This window comes from Oncorhynchus nerka, linkage group LG20, assembly GCF_034236695.1.
Source record: "Oncorhynchus nerka isolate Pitt River linkage group LG20, Oner_Uvic_2.0, whole genome shotgun sequence".
Classification (NCBI taxonomy): domain Eukaryota; kingdom Metazoa; phylum Chordata; class Actinopteri; order Salmoniformes; family Salmonidae; genus Oncorhynchus; species Oncorhynchus nerka.
In genome coordinates, this window is record NC_088415.1 from 68,203,983 (window position 1) to 68,222,073 (window position 18,091).

Consider the following 18,091-nt stretch of genomic DNA (forward strand, 5'->3'; position numbering starts at 1 on the left):
CTTGTCAGCTGACATCCATATCCAATTTCACCATTATGCACTGTCAATGTCTGAACGTCAACACAACCTTTAATATAGTCCACGCTGTTTACCGCGGAACGTATGTGAGTTATAATATCTGGACTGCTAATTCATTTAATTACCAAGGATTAGAAGCAATACAGTCTTGTGTAGCCTACCAAAAACGACATGAACACTTGCCGACACTTTTCTGTACTCTTGCAACCACCAAATGTTAATTTCAAGCGCGAGAACATAGCCAAATGTCCCGAATATCAATACTGAATATTGTGTTTTTATTGCTCGGGGTTCACTTGAAGTGAATGTCGGTGCTTGTAAACATTTTCGTACGTTACACGTTGAGTCGAATCTATCAATACCAGTTTGTCAAGGGTTATATTCATTACGCCGATTCTGTTGCAAAACGTTTTGTTTGTTGCAGTACGTTTTGCAACAGAAACCGTTTTGCAACGAAAACGAGAGTTTCTATTGGACAAATTAACGTAGGTTTCGTTCCGTTTGCCCTATTTGCTTCGATTTGGTTCTTAAACAGTTTCAATAATGAATACACTCCTGGCGAGGAGAGTGACTCTGGCAACTAACCCAGAAGTAATTTAAAGTTACATCAAAAATTCTGACAGTGATGCAGATTTAGTAAGTGTCTATCTGTAATGATTGAGCTATGTATTGTTTAATTATAGTTGTAATTTAAAAAAACATTTGAGTCAATTAGCAGACGCTCCAGAGCGACATACATGTTTTTTAGGTGAATTTATTAAAAGCTAGCTCAGTGAGATATCCGCATGTAAGTATATTTTTCCTCAATAACGAAGTTCTGAGTTTCAGTGATGGACCTGTCAGACCCCGAGGAGCAGTTACTCCACTATGCCAAGACTGGAAGCCTCTCTCTCATCCAGTGTCTTCTGCAGCTACGGATTGAGCAAGATCTCAGACTCAACATCAATTGCAGAGGTATCCTTTAACCAAATGTAGTCTAATGTATCATCATCTTATGTTGAGAAGCCTGTTGCTGTTCTGGTAATCAGTCCACTGTTAAATGACTGGTGTGATGGCCCAGGAAAGACCAAGACCAGTGCAGGTTGGACACCTCTACATCTGGCCTGCTACTATGGACACAAAGATGTTGTGGAGGAGTTGCTCAAGGTGAGAATAATACAGACTATATTATGTATGTTTGACCTAGTGTATTTTCCTAAAATCTATATATGTGAGCATCAGTATGTGTCTGTTTGTTAGGCTGGTGCTGATGTGAATTTGCAGAATAGCATGGGTGACACGCCTCTACACAAAGCTGCCTTAGCAGGAAGAAAGGTAACCTTTTCATGGGCTTTTTACAGAGATACACGTGTGTACAAGATCATGTCTGTTCAGGTATGCAGTGTGCACGGCTACTTAGTGGTGCATTTCTATGGAGAACGTAATCCTATTTTCTCTCACAGGAGGTAGTTCTGTTGCTGCTGCGATATGATGCCAGTTCCACTATCATCAACGGGAAAGCACAGATCCCTAAAGCTGTCACTGAGGATGATGAAATCAACACCATGCTGGAGGGTAGGTTGTGATTAGGGATTATAATAGAGGAATCGCTGCACTAGATTTTGTTCAGTAGGTCAAATATTAAGCATTTTTTCCCCCCTTTGCATAATGTTTTGCTACAGTGTGCCCTACTGAACACTACCCTGGTTCACAATCCCTGTTTAATGTTGTGCAGCTGCAGAGAGAAGAGCTGAGAGGAGACAGGAGGAGAAACTTCTGGAGGCGGCCAGAGAGGGAGACGTCTTCACCCTGTCTGAGCTGGTCAGCATCTGATCATCTCTGACCCTCCACTGAACCTCTGGTTACCTCCCAAATGGCACCCTATTCCCTAAAAAGTGATCTACTTTTGACCAGAGATCTATCGGGCCCATAGGACTCGGGTCAAAGGTAGTGCACTATATGGGAATAGGGTGCCCTTTAGGGCAAAGCCTCTTTACCTCAGAATGGGGTAGTAGAAGCGTGGCTTTGGTCTTCTTGATGATTAAGCACTGTACACATGACTTGAGCTTTCATGTAATTGTCTTCAGCTTGGTTACTGACCTCGTAATTGAAGAGGTCAACCTAGTCCTTCCCATTGAGGAACCAAGATTATGCAACAAACCTGTTTGGTTCTATACACATCAAATTGTATTAGTCGCATGCGCTGAATACAACAGGTACAACAACACCTTACAGTGAAGTGCTTACTTACAAGCCCCTCACCAACAATGCAGTTTAAAAAAATTAATAAAAGTAACAAGTAGTTAAAGAGCAGCAGGGAAATGACAATAGTGAGACTATATACAGGGGGTACCGGTACAGAGCCAATGTGTGGCACCAGCTAGTCGAGGTAATTGAGGTAATATGTACACGTAGGTAGAGTTATTAAAATGGCAATGCATAGATAACAGAGTAGCAGTGGTGTTAGAAGAGGGGGGGTGCAATGCATTTGAATAGATGTTCAGGAGTCTTATGGCTTGGGGGTAGAAGCTGTTTAGAAGCCTCTTGGACCTAGACTTGGTGCTCCGGTACCTCTTGATGTGCGGTAGCAGAGAGAACCGCCTATGTCTAGGGTGGCTGGGGTCTTTGACAATTTTTAGGGTCTTCCTCTGACACCGCCTGGTATAGAGGTCCTGGATTGCAGGAAGCGTGGCCCCGATGATGTACTGGGCCGTACGCACTACCCTCTGGAGGCCGAGCAGTTGCCATACCAGGCAGTGATGCAACCATGCTCTCGATGGTGCAGCTGTAGAACCTTTTGTAGATCTGAGGACCCATGTAGTTTGAGCATAGATATATTGATAGCTTACATGCAGATTTGACTTACATGCATGCTTGTTATGTGAATGTTAAGACACCATGTGCTTAATTCATTCACTTTAGATGTTCCTTTTTCAGCTCAGCAGGAAGCGGCCTCCTGACATCGATTGTAGAGACCTGCAGGGGAACACGCCTTTACACTGTGCTGCCTACAGGGGGCAGAAGCAGTGTGTTGGAAAGCTGCTCAAGTGTGGAGCTAGCTCCAGCATGAAGAACAAGAGTGGTATGTTTCCCTACTGATATGTCCACTGAGGAAATAAAAATAGAATTTGGGGTAAACCATAATTGACCTATCCTCACCATACCATTTTGTATGGAAAAATATTATATTTTTTGTAAGTGGGACTTTGTTTGCATGGATATTACATTTGATGGAGCCTGGATGTAGTTTGAAATCATCATCACTTCAGTTTCATTATGTGTAGAAAAAAAAAAGAGGTGTATAGATTACCACATTTGCGAAACAAACGATACGCCTACTTAGCTGGTGTCTGATTGCGTCCCTAATGGCACCTTCTTCCCTATCTCTATGGGCCCTGATCAAAAGTAGTCCACTATATAGGGTGTAGGTTGCCATTTGGGAATATCCTATGTGCTGTATTCACTGCCTCCCTCCCTGTCAGCTGGTAGGAAGTTTAGTTTAGCAGCAGCAACTCTTCCTGAGGTCCACATAGAACATACAAATACATGACAAGGTACAGAACACTTATAGACATGAACAACATAAGATATTACATTCAAAAAATGTTTTTAAATAAGAGTTTTATATATTGGAAAGACACCAAGAGACAACAAAAATACTATTTACACCGTTCATATATCATATTCTCATATACTGTACAGTTAAATGAGATTTTTAGATGGAGGTAATTGATAATGGTCTGATAAATGGCTTGGTTCTGTTGCAGACCAAACAGTGTTTGACCTGGCCTGCAGTGAGGAGATTAAGCAGATTCTGGAGGGCAGTCGTGACCAGGTGAGGTGCGAGAAGAACACTGCAGTGAAAAGCTGCTGATACTGTTAAAAGCATCGGTCCAGTGCTCTAGTTTTCAATGAAGTCATGACTTACAAAATACTCATGAAACAGAAATGTTTTTTCTTCCCCTAAGGATACAGTTAGTGGTGTGCAGAAGTTTGAAGGCCTCCTATGGAAGGTATTCTTGTGTTTTATTCACAACAAGTATTCCTATATTCTGTACATTCTTGAATGTAATTCAATGATTTCATACAGTACCTACTGTAAAATGTGTACAGTATAGACCAGTGGTGTTTAGTGTTACTCTGAAACTACTGAAAACTGACATCCTTCAGTATAGTATAGCGATGCTGTCTTTGGCCCTGTCCAATACAGAGTTCCAGGTTCCTGGCATGGCGTTCCTATTGGGTGGTCATTCAAGATGGGGTCCTGTCCTGGTACCCTAGACAGTGAGTCCTCCAACCTTCTTCCCCCTCCTCATCTCTCTCTCTCCCCTCCCTATTGCATACACAGCCCCTTGCTCCTCCTGTTTTCCCCTGAAGAGCTTGAGGTAGTACAGTGAAAAGCTCTTGATAGCTTCATCTTTCTGTCTGTTTGTTTCTAGAGCTGATGCCGTGGCGGATGTCCGGAAGCAAGGAGCTAAGGCTCTGATGAAAGCTCACTGCAGGGTAGGTAGGCACCAGGCCAGGGTTCTGTGTTCAATGCTTTACCAAACATTGAGATGTGGACAGCACAAAATACAGTAACCCTTTACTGTCACTTACAGGCCTACCCTCCAAAACCCAACACCTCCGTTCTTGGAATGCATTTTAATCACATTATGTTGATATTAGAAATACCTATTTTCATATCTATATTGACTATTGTTTGTTTCACTGAATTTGATTCATATTCCTCCAGGTAAAAGCATGGGACAAGTGTTTCTTCAGCCTCCGGTGCTTTGATCACAGTCTCCATCACTTCAAGGTGTCATCTAAGACGGATCCAGAGGCTATCAGAAAAGTGAAGTTCTCCTAGGATAGATATTATGTGGTTTGGGACACCGCACTTCATAGTTTACAACACATAGGCCTATTTTTTTGTTGTTGTTGGTGTGATTTATTTGTTTGTGTGTGCGTGCAGAGATGGCTGGATGCCCTGGAGGAGCATACGGCCTACAGCAGCTGTAACACTACTCAGGAGCAGACCACTGAGGATGAGGAGGGGGATGAAGCTACACTGGGGGACCTAACAGACTCCCTCCAGGTCGGCGCAATTCTTTTCCACCAGCAGTATATTTTCCACCCAATGCCACACGTACACACACATAATCAGACTGGGATTCAAACCAACACAGATTAACATCCGCACTACAATAGACTTTTAAAGGCAAGTGAATAGCGTCCTATCAAAGCCATGTGCGGCCACTGTGTACTTACACAAGGTAAAGTGTCTCTCGCTCCTTTGCAGGCTGCTGAAGTCTGCCAGCAGAAATTGGAGACTCAAGTGTCTATTTTTCTGTCCATGGTGAAGAATGAGGAGAACAACAGTAAGAGATCTCCTATTCATGTCCTCACTGCTCCTTCACAGCTTCTGCCAGTCTCTCTCATTTACTGTCTGTCGGTCTATGGCCGTGTCTAGACTTGACAGTTCATGCAGCTTTAGTATTCGGATCATAGAGTTCTGATCATGGAATTCCGAACGCGCCATGCATCTACGCCTACATTTAAATGTGGTTACCGTGTCCGGATTCCTTTTTCCCGCACTATATTCAAATGCCAGTATGCATTCTACAAACGGTGAAATAGGCAAAATAGAAAAATAACAACAACTGATGGCATTAGCTAACTAGCCAGCTAACCTCTGTAGCTAGCTAGCATGCAATGCTAAAGGGATTGCAAAGGGGTTAGCATAACTTTTTAAAACAGTTTTTATATTAGCTATCTGATTAGCATTTGAGGTCAGCTAACACTCTATGGACTTATTTCCTCCTACAATATAACGAAAAAATGCCTCTCGGTCCCAAAACACAAGTTTTCTGGACACTTGTGGGAGGAGTGCTGATGACGTTGACCACTATGTGCTTTCGGTAGTTTGATTGCATCCAGACTGAGGAGAAAGCCGCAGAGAATGCATACAGACAGATCTGAACACAATCCGACCACATGTTAAAGTCAGTTAAATGAACTTGTCATTCAATCACAGTGCCCCTTTTACTGATATTGGCATGTATTAACCCTGTAAATTCTATAGAACAAGCCTCAGCAAGGACCACTATTCAATGAAGAGTTTGGGATATGATTAACCTTTGGTTAAAATAAACATTTATGTAATGTGTGTAACTGTCGGATGGTGTGAAAGGCCTAGCCACAGAATTAGATAGAGATATACAGTCAACACTATACAGTTCTATGGCCCTAACTCTTTCCTCGCCCTAACTCTTTCCTCGCCCTAACTCTTTCCTCGCCCTAACTCTTTCCTCGCCCTAACTCTTTCCTCGCCCTAACTCTTTCCTCGCCCTAACTCTTTCCTCGCCCTAACTCTTTCCTCGCCCTAACTCTTTCCTCGCCCTAACTCTTTCCTCGCCCTAACTCTTTCCTCGCCCTAACTCTTTCCTCGCCCTAACTCTTCCCTCTCCTCGCCCTAACTCTTTCCTCTCCTCGCCCTAACTCTTTCCTCTCCTCGCCCTAACTCTTTCCTCTCCTCGCCCTAACTCTTTCCTCTCCTCGCCCTAACTCTTTCCTCTCCTCGCCCTAACTCTTTCCTCTCCTCGCCCTAACTCTTTCCTCTGTGTTCCAGCATTGGCTACTCCTCTCCTGCTGAAGGCCAGGGAGACCAGTGACCTCTCCAGGGAGACCAGCTCTGCCCTACACTTCTGTCTGAGCCTGTTTTCCAAACAACAGGAGGTACGGTAACTACTATAGCTCCCTCACCTCCTAGCTCACCCCTCCAACCTCACTTCTACCTCACCTCTCCAACCCCACCTCTACCACACCCCTCCAACCTCACCTCCACCACACCCCTCCAACCTCACCTCCCTCAGTCATAAAGCATCTCAGTGCTGATCTAGAATCAGGTCCCTCCTGTACATATAATCATATTCATTATAATCTAAAAGGATCCTAGATCAGCAACACTCCCCCTAAGATGTGGTTTGAATTGTATGCGACCCAGGCTATTTTTAAACGATTTGTTGGTCGCATTGCTTTTTTTTACTCAGAGGGCTGTTTTATGTGGAGCATCTATCATCTTTCCAACCAGAGGACCAGCTATGCCTCTGTTAAAAAGGGAGGGGATTGGTCCTAAAAAGACCAAACAGGCTGTGATATTATGCGATTCAAAATTCATTGATGAAAAGCATCTAGCCCGTTCACTCGTATTTATGCTTACACAATTGTTTGTGCTGTGTTCTTATTGGCTGATTCATTCATGGTGAATGGGTTATAGAAGCCTCTAGCCCATCCCCCTGTTGTGACTGGCCAGTAGCGGAGTGTGACTGGGGGTAGTGGATTGGGAAGGGCTGATGGCTGTGTATGTGTGTAGTATGGAGGGGTGTGTGTCCTAGTGGCCGGGCCATGCCCTTGGGACATAATTACAACAGTTTGTTAATCACTGGCGCGAGCCTGCAGCAAGGACAGAGCTGTGCAAGATCCGCTTTTATGCTGAGCTCTGCACTCGGCCCGCAGATCAGCACAGGCACGCGTACACACACAGACCTACACACTCCTCCAAGCACACACACAGACCTACACACTCCTCCAAGCACACACACAGACCTACACACTCCTCCAAGCACACACACAGACCTACACACTCCTCCAAGCACACACACTCACTCAGTCAAGGGAAATGCTGCTTGTTTATAGACAGAACTAAAGCGTATGCATATTAACACTGAGGCTGAGACACACACACACACACACACAAGCAGGCACACTTCCACCACCCAGCAGAGCATCCCGGACAGGAGAAAGGAGGATCGGTGACACCATCCGCACAGGTACAGACAACTCCTCTCTTTGTTTTCTTTTTCTACTGGGTCTATTTGCAATAGACTGGTCTCTGTAGACCCTGCTTGTTCCATTGTGGGGCTTTGTAATTGAAGATTGTTCAGGTGTGTAGTTTTTCAATGTTGTAGGTAGGAGATTATTCTAAACAGGCGTTTTACATTCAGAACAAGTTGTCTTGACTGCTCTGATGGTGATGTGGGGCATTGAGTAGACACGAAGAGGGGTTCGCATAGTGTTCAGTGCATTTCTGACTTTTATCTGGAATTCTGAGTTATTTTATGACATTGGGGTTTATTGTAGTGTACTCTGTCATTTCGTTAGAGCATTAGGAAAAGTACCTGGAGAAGAGATTTAGCCATACAGTAAGGACAAACAGTGATTACCTTAATACTGTGTTCAGTGAACTTGGACTTTAACATCTGGTGCTGTAATGGCATACCCAGAGGGAAGGTTGTATGACAGACTTCCTCTGCAATACGGTTTGAATGCAGTAAGTCATTGATGGTATGACTGTATTCATATACCAGTATCTTTCATCAGCTTCATTGTAAGAAACAAATATGCCTGGAAAAAGTAGATCACTGTTTAAAAATAACAGTTTGAGTTGGTATTTGAATGACCCCACAGTGGTTGGATACATTGCCTTCTGTTTGCTGGTCCTGGGCTAGTTCTGTCTGCTAGATCTCTGAATCTCTCGGTTAAGACTATAGTGTTCTGGAAGATTCTGTCCACAGTGAGAGATGCAAAGTGAGTGTCAAACGGGCTCACTGGCTCGACAGCCGACCACCAGGGGATTAGATGCTTTGACAAGAATCACATGATAAGTCTGAACCAGTACTACGATGTGTCTGCTCTCTCTCTGAGTCGGAAGTGTTAGATCAGACTAATGGGATTAAGACACCTAGCAGAGTATCAAGGAGGGAGAGATGGACAGTATCAAACCTAATCCTTCCATCCATCTCCATTCCACTGTTCCTGCCACAGACACAGCTGTCACTACTGCTGCAGCTTCTGCCTACCTAGCCTTCTTCACGTCATCATTAATAGGGCCCTGAGTTTTTCTTGACTAGGAAACCTGATCTGACCAGGGAAAACTCAGGGCCACAGTCATGTAATCTAGGTAGAGCCAATCTGCGTGACTCAGATTAGGAAAAACTCCTGGCCACAGTCATTGTTTACCGGTAGGGCCAGGAAACAAGCTGCCCCACTACAAGGGAAAACTCTGAACCTTGGCTTGGGTGGCTGAAGTCTTTGAAAATATTGTGGGCATTTGTCTGACACCACCTAGTATGTAGGTCCTGGATAGCAGGGTGCTTGGCCCCAGTGATGTACTGGGCCGTATCACCACCCTCTGGAGCATCTTGCGGTGGCGTGCCTTGCTGTTGCCGTACCAAGCGGTGGTGCAGCCAGCTCTCAATGGTGCATCTGTAGAACCTTTTGAGGCGCTGAGGACCCATGCTAAATCTTTTCAGCCTCCTGAGGGGGAAGAGGCGCTGTTGTACCCTCTTCACAACTGTATGGGTGTCTGTGGACCATGTTAATTCCTTAGTGATGTGGACACCGAAGACCTTGTAGCTCGCCTCTCCATTTCCTCTGTAGTCCATTATCAGCTCATTTAGCTTGCTGACGTTGAGGGAAAGGTTGTTGTCCTGGCGCCACACTGCCAGGTCTCTTGTGACCTTCCTATAAGCAGCCTCATCGTCGTCGGTGATCAATCCTACCGCCGTCGTGTCGTCAGCAAACTTGATGATGGTGTTGGAGTCATGCATGGCCACACAGTCGTGGATGAACAGGGCGTACAGGAGGGTACTAGGCACACACCCCTGAGGGGCCCCTGTGTTGATGGTCAGCATGGCAGATGTGTTGTTGGCTACCCTCACCACCTGGGGGCGGCCCATCAGGAAGTCCAGTATCCAGTTGCAGAGGGAGGTGTTCAGTCCCATGGTCCTGAGCTTGGTGATGAGCTGTAGTCAATGAACAGCATTTTTACATAGGTATTCCTTTTGTCCAGATGGGTGGGGGCAGTCTGGAGTGCAAACCAATGGAATTTTGTAATTTGGCTGAACTATACCTTTAACGTTGAGGGGACTTCAATCTTTTTTTCACATTCCAGCAGGAACAGCACCATCTAGTGGTCAGAACCTGGTAATATCAGGATGTAGAATGGGACATAAACATAACTTCAATGACTAATTTGTTGGGGGGGGGACTACCAATTTCACTGGGAGTACATTACATAGGATAAAGAAACAATACTCAGAGCCGCAGCTACATAATATTTGTCAGACACAGAGAACTGATACTATATACTCGTTGTTGGGGTGGGATTGGTGTGGGGTGTGGAGGGTCCATGGGTCGCTTTTGAGCATTCCTTTGGATTCTTCATTTCTAACTGCTAAAAGTTTGGTCCAAATCGGATGTTGGGTACTATATTTATTGAAAATTATACTAATCCTAGAAATAAAAATGCTCACTTTAGATGCAATCAATTACCTTAATTTCTCAGAGACTTAAATTATATTTAAACAAAATAATATTACAGAAATGCTAATCTTATCTGTTTATAACAACAAACAATTTCAGGCCTCCCAAGTGGAGCAGCAGTCTAAGGCACTGCATCGCAGTGCTTGAGGCGTCACTACAGACCCAGGTTTGATTCCAGGCTGTGTCACAACCGGCCGTGACCGGGAATCCCATAGGGCGACGCACAATTGGCCCAACGTTGTCCGGGTTAGGGGAGGGTTTGGTTGGGCGGGCTTTACTTGGCCTATCACGTTCTTCCAACTCCTTGTGTCAGATCGGGCTCCAACACATTGGTGCAGCTTCTGGGTTAAGAGGCGGGTGTTAAGAAGCTTGGTTTGGTGGGTCACGTTTCACAGGACGCACGACTCGACCTTCGACTCGCCCGAGCTCGTTGGGGAGTTGCAGCGATGAGACAAGATCGCAATTGGATATCATGATATTGGGGAGAATAAAGGGGGGGAGAGTAAAATACAAATAATTAAAAAAAGATTTCAGAACAAGCTGAGATGGTGGGTGTCAAAATCCTCTTCCTTGTGCTTTTTGAGGTGGAACAACTCAATACAGACCATGTCAGGGATAGGTTCAAAATGTCAATGAAGACACTTGCCAGTAGGTCAGCGCATGCTCTGAGTACACGCGCTTGTGAATGTTAACCTGTTAGAGGTCTTACTCAAATTGGCCACGGAGAGCGAGATCCCACATTCATCTGGAACAGCTGGTGTTCTCATGCATGGTCCAGTTTTGCTTGCCTCGAAGCGAGCATGGAAGTCATTTAGCTCATCTGGTAGGCTCGCGTTGCTGGGCAACTCACAACTGGGTTTCCCTTTGTAATCCGTGATAGTTTGCAAGCCCTGCCACATCTGTCACGCGTCGGGGCCGGCCTAGTGGGATTCAATCTTAGTCGTGTACTGACACTTTGCCTGTTTGATGGGTCGTCGGAAGTCTTAGTGGGATTTCTTATAAGTGTCCGGATTGGTGTATCGCTCCTTGAAAGCGGCAGCTCTAGCCTTTAGCTCAATACGGATGTTGCCTGTAATCCATTGCTTCTGGTTGGGTTGTGTACGTACCATCACTGTGAGGACGACTTCGTCGATGCACTTATTAATGAAGCCGGTGACTGATATGGTAAATTCCATATTCCAGTCTGCTAGCAAAATAGTCCTGTATCTTAGCATCCGCTTCATCGGACCACTTCTGTATTGAGCCCGTCACTGGTACTTCCTTGGTTTATGCTCAACTGTGGGACCTTTTTATATAGACAGGTGTGCCTTTCCAAATCGTGTCCAATCAATTGAATTTACCACAGGTGGACTCCAATCAAGTTGTAGAAACATCTCAAGGATGGTCAATGGAAACAGGATGCACCTGAGCTCAATTCAAGTCTCATACTGTAGCAAAGGGTCTGAACACTTATGTAAATAAGTTACTTTTGTTTTAAATTTCTTATAAATTTGCACACAAAAAAAAAACGTTTTTGCTTCGTCATTATGGGATATTGTGTGTAGATTGGTGAGGGGGAAAAAATATTTAATTAATTTTAGAACAAGGCTGTAACGTAACAAAAGGTCAAGGGGTCTCAATGCTTTCCGAATGCACTGTATGCTCATCTGTATGCAGATGAGTGCATTCTAAAAACACAATTTAAATTTGACAAATTGAATACCTGAATTCCCACCCAAATGATTTCTGTGCCAATCAAATGTTGTATGTGCTATATTTCAGTGAATATCTGATGGATTAAAAAAAATCTGTTTGCATCTATTGTGTTTGCATCTATTGTGTTTGCATCTATTGTGTTTGCATCCATTGTCTAACTGTGCATGTTATTAGAATTGTTTTTAAAACCTTTTAGTAATTTTGATGGCAATTTCTACATTATGTAGATGTTTAATTAAATGCACAACTGGGAGGGAGTGGAGAGACTAAACCGCTTAGTGGTAAAGAAACCATGACCCCATTTTGATGAATAATTTATGTACAGCCTCGATGGGGGCCATTTGCCCCATAATCTCTTTCCCGTCTTGCGTGAAAACAAAGTTAAAGCTTGCAGCTTCATGGTCCCGGGTAGGAAGGCAGAGGGCTGTGATGTTCCCAGGTGTTTCCAGTACAGCCACAGAGCCTCAGTTTCAGTAGAGCCTAAAATAGCGCTTTGTGTGCTGAGGCGAGAGGGGGGGGGGGGGGGGGAGTATTCCCAGATGGGTCTCCTTGGCTCGGGCTCCTGCTGCAACGTGAGTTCATTTAGTTTCAGTAGCTTCAAAGACAAGTAGGACAAGCTACAAAGACGAGTCAAATAAAATTGTATTGATCGTGTACACATATTTTGCAGATTTTATCGCAGGTGCAGCAGAATTCTTATGTTTCTAGCTCTAACAGTGCAGTAATACACTACATGGCCAAAAGTAGGTGGCCACCCCTTCAAATTAGTGGATTTGGCTATTTCAGCCACACCCGTTGCTGACAAGGTGTATAACATCGAGAACACAGCCATGCAATCTCTATAGACAAACATTGTCAGTAGAATGGCCTGTACTGAAGAGCTCAGTGACTTTCAACGTGATACTGTCATAGGATGCCATCTTTCCAACAAATTAGCTAGAGCTGTCCGGTCAACTGTGAAGTGGAAACGCCTAGGAGCAACAACGGCTCTGCCGTGAAGTGGTAGGCCAGACTCACAGAACGGGACCGCCGAATGCTGAAAAATTGTCTGTCCTCAGTTGCAACACTCAATGCAGATTTCTAAACTGCCTCTGGAAGCGACGTCAGCACAGAAAACTGTTAATCGGGAGCTTCATGAAATGGGTTTCCATGGCCGAGCAGCCGCACACAAGCTTAAGATCAACATGTGCAATGCCAAGTGTCGGCTGGAGTAGTGTAAAGCTCGCCGCCATTGGACTCTGGAGCAGTGGAAACGCGTTCTCATGTGTGATGAATCAAGCTTCACAATCTGGTAGTCTGGGTTTGGCGGATGTCAGGAGAAGGCTATCTGCTCCAATACATAGTGCCAACTGTAAAGTTTGGAGGAGGAATAATGGTCTGGGTCTGTTTTTCATGGTTCATGTTAGGCCCCTTGGTTCCAGTGAAGGGAAATCTTAATGTTACAGCATACAATGATATTCTTGACAATTCTGTGCTTCCAACTTTGTAGCAACAGTTTGGGGAAGGCCCTTTCCTGTTTCAGCATGACAATGCCCCCGTGCACAAAGCAAGGTCCATAGAGATATGGTTTGTCGAGATCGGTGTGGAAGAACTTGATTGACCTGCACAGAAGTACAGACCTTCCCAGGAGATTGGAGGCTGTTATAGCAGCAAAGGGGGGACCAACTCCATATTAATGCCCATGATTTTGGAATGAGATGTTCGACGAGGAGGTGTCCACATACTTTTGGTAATGTAGTGTATGTACTGTATGTGTTTCCAGTGTATTCAGACCCCTTTTTCCACATTTTCTGTCAAAAAACATCCTCATCAATTTACACACAATACCCTAATAATGACAAAGCCAAAACAGGTTTTTGAAATGTTAGCAAATGTATTACAAATAAAAAAACAACCTTAATTACATAATTATTCAGACCCTTTGCTATTAGACTCAATTGAGGTCTTCAAAGTAGCCTCCCATTGCCTTGTTGACAGCTTTGCACACTCTTGGCATTCTCTCAACCAGCTTCATGAGGTAGTCACCAGGAACGCATTTAATTTAACAGGTGTGCCTTGTTAATTTGTGGAATTTCTTTCCTTCTTCATGAGTTTGAACCAATCAGTTGTGTTGTGACAAGGTAGGGGTGGTATACAGAAGATAGCCCTATTTGATGAAATACCAAGTCCATATTATGGCAAAAACAGCTCAAATAAGCAAAGAGAAACGACAGTTCATAATTTCTTTGAGACTTGAAGGTCAGTCAATCCATGGTGGTCCTCTCATGAGGACCACCACAGGAAAGGAAGACCCAGAGTTACCTCTGCTGCAGCCTCAGAAATTTCAGTCCAAATAAATAGTTGAGTTCAAGTAACAGACACATCTCAACATCAACTGTTCAGAGGAGACTGCGTGAATCAGTCCTTCATGGTCGAATTACTGCAGAGAAACCACTACTAAAGGACACCAATAATAATAAGAGACTTGCTTAGGCCAAGAAACATGAGCAATGGACATTAGACCGGTGGAAATCTGTCCTTTGGTCTGATGAGTCCAAGTTTGAGATTTTTGGTTCCAACCGCCTTGTCTTTGTGAGATGCAGTGTAGGTGAACGGATGATCTCTGCATGTGTGGTTCCCACCGTGAAGCATGGAGGAGGTGGTGTGGGGATGCTTTGCTAGTGACACTGTCAGTGATTTATTTAGAATTCAAGGCAAACTTAACCAGCATGGCTACCACCGCATTCTGCAGCAATATGCCATCCCATCTGGTTTGTGCTTAGTGGGGCTGTCATTTGGTTTTCAACAGGACAATGACCCAACACACCTCGAGGCTGTGTAAGTGCTAATTGACCAAGGGGAGTGATGGAGTGCTGCATCAGATGACCTGTCCTCCACAATCCCTTGACCTCAACCCAATTTAGATGGTTTGGAATGAGTTGGACCGCGGAGTGAAAGAAAAGCAGCTAACAAGTGCTCAGCATATGTGGGAACTGTTGAAAAAGCATTCCAGGTGAAGCTGGTTGAGATAATGCCAAGAGTGTGCAAAGCTGTCATCAAGGCAAAGGCTATTTGAAGAATCTCAAATATAAAATATATTTTGATTTGTATAACGCTTTTTGTTACATGATTCCATATGTGTAGAAAATAGTAAAACTAAAGAAAATCCTTGAATGAGTAGGTGTGTCCAGACTTTTTACTGGTACTGTATATTTCAGAGGTTTAAAAAGGAACAATTATAAACCAGTACATTTTGGGGGTTCGAGCCGTTTCAGAACTTTATTTTGCTGGTCGAAAGAGTGGAACAGAACGGGGAAAAAATTATAGTTCTGATCCGAACGAAACCATTGGAAAACTATTTTGGTTCCAACCCCTGGAGTGTATGGATAGTATATGAATAGAAAAGGTGTGTGTATAGGTGTTGAAATTCTGGTGAGTGACCACCAATCTAATATCCAAAATATATTTTTGGCCGTCGGTAATAATGCAAGAAACGTTTTGAGCAAATAATGTACGAAATAACACTGCAAAAAATATACACTGTAAAGATGGCTAGGAGCTGGAATCAGGGTGACCCAAGTCTGTCGGCGCCATCTTGTCAAGTAGGACGACTAGTTTATTCTGAGTGGAATAGTGAACATTGTGGTGACAAGTGCTTGTTCTGTTTCACGGGCAGAGTGAAAACGAATGTACTATTTATAAGGATGGTCTGTCTGGTAGATCTTAAAGCCAGCCTATGTTATGCTCATAAAATGGAAGGTTCTCATAATTATGTCTTAGATTGGAATGTTCTCCTGGCCAGTAGATATTCCTTTCCTTCCTTCATATTATGATCTAAGTGTGAAATGGAGAGGGGTAAAGATGTGAACAAAGCATCTTTCAGTATCAGACAACACTTAGTCAGTAGATACACTACCCTTCAAAGTTTGGGGTCACTTAGAATTGTCCTTGTTTTTAAAAGAAAAACAAACAAAAAAAGTGTCCATTTAAAATAACATCACATTTTTCAGAAATATAGTGTAGACATTGTTAATATTGTAAATGACTATTGTACCTGGAAACGGCTGATTTTGTTATGGAATATATACATACGCGTACAGAGGCCCATTATCAGCAACCATCTCTCCTGTTTTCCAATGGCACGTAGAGTTAGCCTTTTAAAATGATCAACTTGGATTAGCTCATGGATCATTTAGAAAACCCTTTTGCAATTATGTTTGCAGAGCTGAAAACTGTGCTGATTTTAAAGAAGCAATAAAACTGGCCTTTAGACTAGTTGAGTATCTTGAGCATCAGCATTTGTGGGTTCGATTACAGGCTCAAAATGTCTAGAAACAAAGAACTTTCTTCTGAAACCCGTCAGTCTATTCTTGTTCTGAGAAATGAAATGAAGGCTGTGATGAAAATGAAGACTATGATATTTTAATGGACAAAAATATGCTTTTCTTTCAAAAACAAGGACATTTCTAAGTGACCCCAAACTTTTGAACAGTAGTGTAGGTTGGTTTCTAAATTTGAATGTCTATATCTGATCTATTCACTTATTTATGATATTATACTGAACAAAAATATAAACGCAACATGCAACAATTTCACAGATTTAACTGAGTTAGTTTATTTAAGGAAATCCGTCAATTGAAATGAATTCATTAGACCCTAATCTATGGATTTCACGACTGGGCAGGGGCACAGCCATGGGTGGAGTTTTTCCCTACACAAGGGCTTTATTTAAAAAATTCTAAAACAACGTTGGAGGCGGCTTATGGTAGAGAAATTAACATTCAATTCTCTGGCGAAAAATCTGGTGGACATTCCTGCAGTCCATTCCAATTGCGCGTGGCATTGTATTGTGTGACACAACTGCACATTTTAGAGTTGCCTTTTATTGTCTCCAGCACAAGGTGCACATGTGTAATGTGACCAACACTTTACATGTTGCGTTTATATTTTTGTTCAGTATATATCTAAGGAAATCCCCCTCCAGAGCATACAGACTGTGCCTAACCCTGACCTATGACCAGAGTGTATCTTATGGTCTCCCTCTCGCTACAATACCAACTCTCCATTAAGACATAACCAGTACATAACCTCCATTGAGATCTCTAGAGGATGTCTTCTTAGCTGCTGTTCATATGCCTAGCAGTTAAGAGCATTGGACCAGTAATGGAAAGCTCGCTGGTACAAATCCCAGAGTCAACTAGGTAAAACATCTGTCGATTTGCCATTGAGCAAGGCACTTAACTCTGCTTGCTCTTGATAAGAGTGTCTGCTAAATGACTAAAATGTCAGATGTTGACAGGCCTACTGTACTGTAAGTGTATGGGGGAAAAGAAGGAAGGCTAGATAGACTGTTTCTGACGCTAGGTGCCAGACAGCTGAAGCAAATGCCAAGGAATTTAGAGTATGGCAATAAATCATCAGCATTTCACAAAGGAAATTGAAGTTGCCGCCCTTCAGAAAGTGAAGAAGATACAGTACATTTATACTGGTCTTTTTGTTAGTAGGTTAGTGGAGCGATATGGAGAACGCGGACGCAATCCAGACACAACGGAATTCAACAGTATTCAAAAATGTGTTTAACTTAATAGGGAATCAACTAAATGTATTGAATGTTTATTAATTTTCCCAAGTTTATTTTAAGACATGAACAGAATGCATATTTCTGAAGAGGCAAGGAGAATTCCCCGTCTGTGTAGTTCTCTGGCAACAGCTCTGTTGGACATTCCTGCAGTCAGCATGGCAATTACAAGCTCCCTCAACTTGAGACATCTGTGGCATTGTGTTGTGTGACAAAACTGCACATTTTAGAGTGGCCTTTTATTGTCCCCAGCACAAGTGTAATGATCGTGCTGTTTAATCAGATTCTTGATATGCCACACCTGCCAGGTGGATGGATTATCTTGGCAAATAAGAAATGCTCACTAACAGGGATGTAAACAAAATTTGAGAGAAATAAGCTTTTCATGCATATGGAACATTTCTGGGATATTTTATTTCAGCTCATAACATGGGACCAACACTTTACATGTTAAAATTTAGAAAGGTGTGATTTTTGAGAGCGAAAACCAGAAGAAACGGGAAAACAGAAACCTGGAAAAACAAAATGAAGAAA

General features: G+C 43.3%; 1 protein-coding gene across 2 annotated transcripts in view; it reads left to right on the plus strand.

The window, feature by feature from the left end:
• LOC115103007 (oxysterol-binding protein-related protein 1-like) overlaps positions 1-18,091 on the plus strand; it is a 42,996-nt gene continuing 24,905 nt past the window's right edge. The window contains exons 1-15 of one of the 2 annotated variants that reach the window (XM_029623548.2): positions 1-104; positions 847-972; positions 1,079-1,164; positions 1,258-1,332; positions 1,461-1,572; positions 1,733-1,818; positions 2,935-3,079; positions 3,765-3,832; positions 3,966-4,010; positions 4,208-4,281; positions 4,437-4,500; positions 4,733-4,834; positions 4,955-5,077; positions 5,282-5,360; positions 6,611-6,717. In XM_029623548.2, coding sequence (XP_029479408.1) covers positions 849-972; positions 1,079-1,164; positions 1,258-1,332; positions 1,461-1,572; positions 1,733-1,818; positions 2,935-3,079; positions 3,765-3,832; positions 3,966-4,010; positions 4,208-4,281; positions 4,437-4,500; positions 4,733-4,834; positions 4,955-5,077; positions 5,282-5,360; positions 6,611-6,717 — 1,290 coding nt within the window. In that variant the 5' untranslated portion in view covers positions 1-104; positions 847-848. The remainder of the gene's footprint in view (positions 105-846; positions 973-1,078; positions 1,165-1,257; positions 1,333-1,460; positions 1,573-1,732; positions 1,819-2,934; positions 3,080-3,764; positions 3,833-3,965; positions 4,011-4,207; positions 4,282-4,436; positions 4,501-4,732; positions 4,835-4,954; positions 5,078-5,281; positions 5,361-6,610; positions 6,718-18,091) is intronic. The other variant, XM_029623549.2, reaches the window with a different exon arrangement.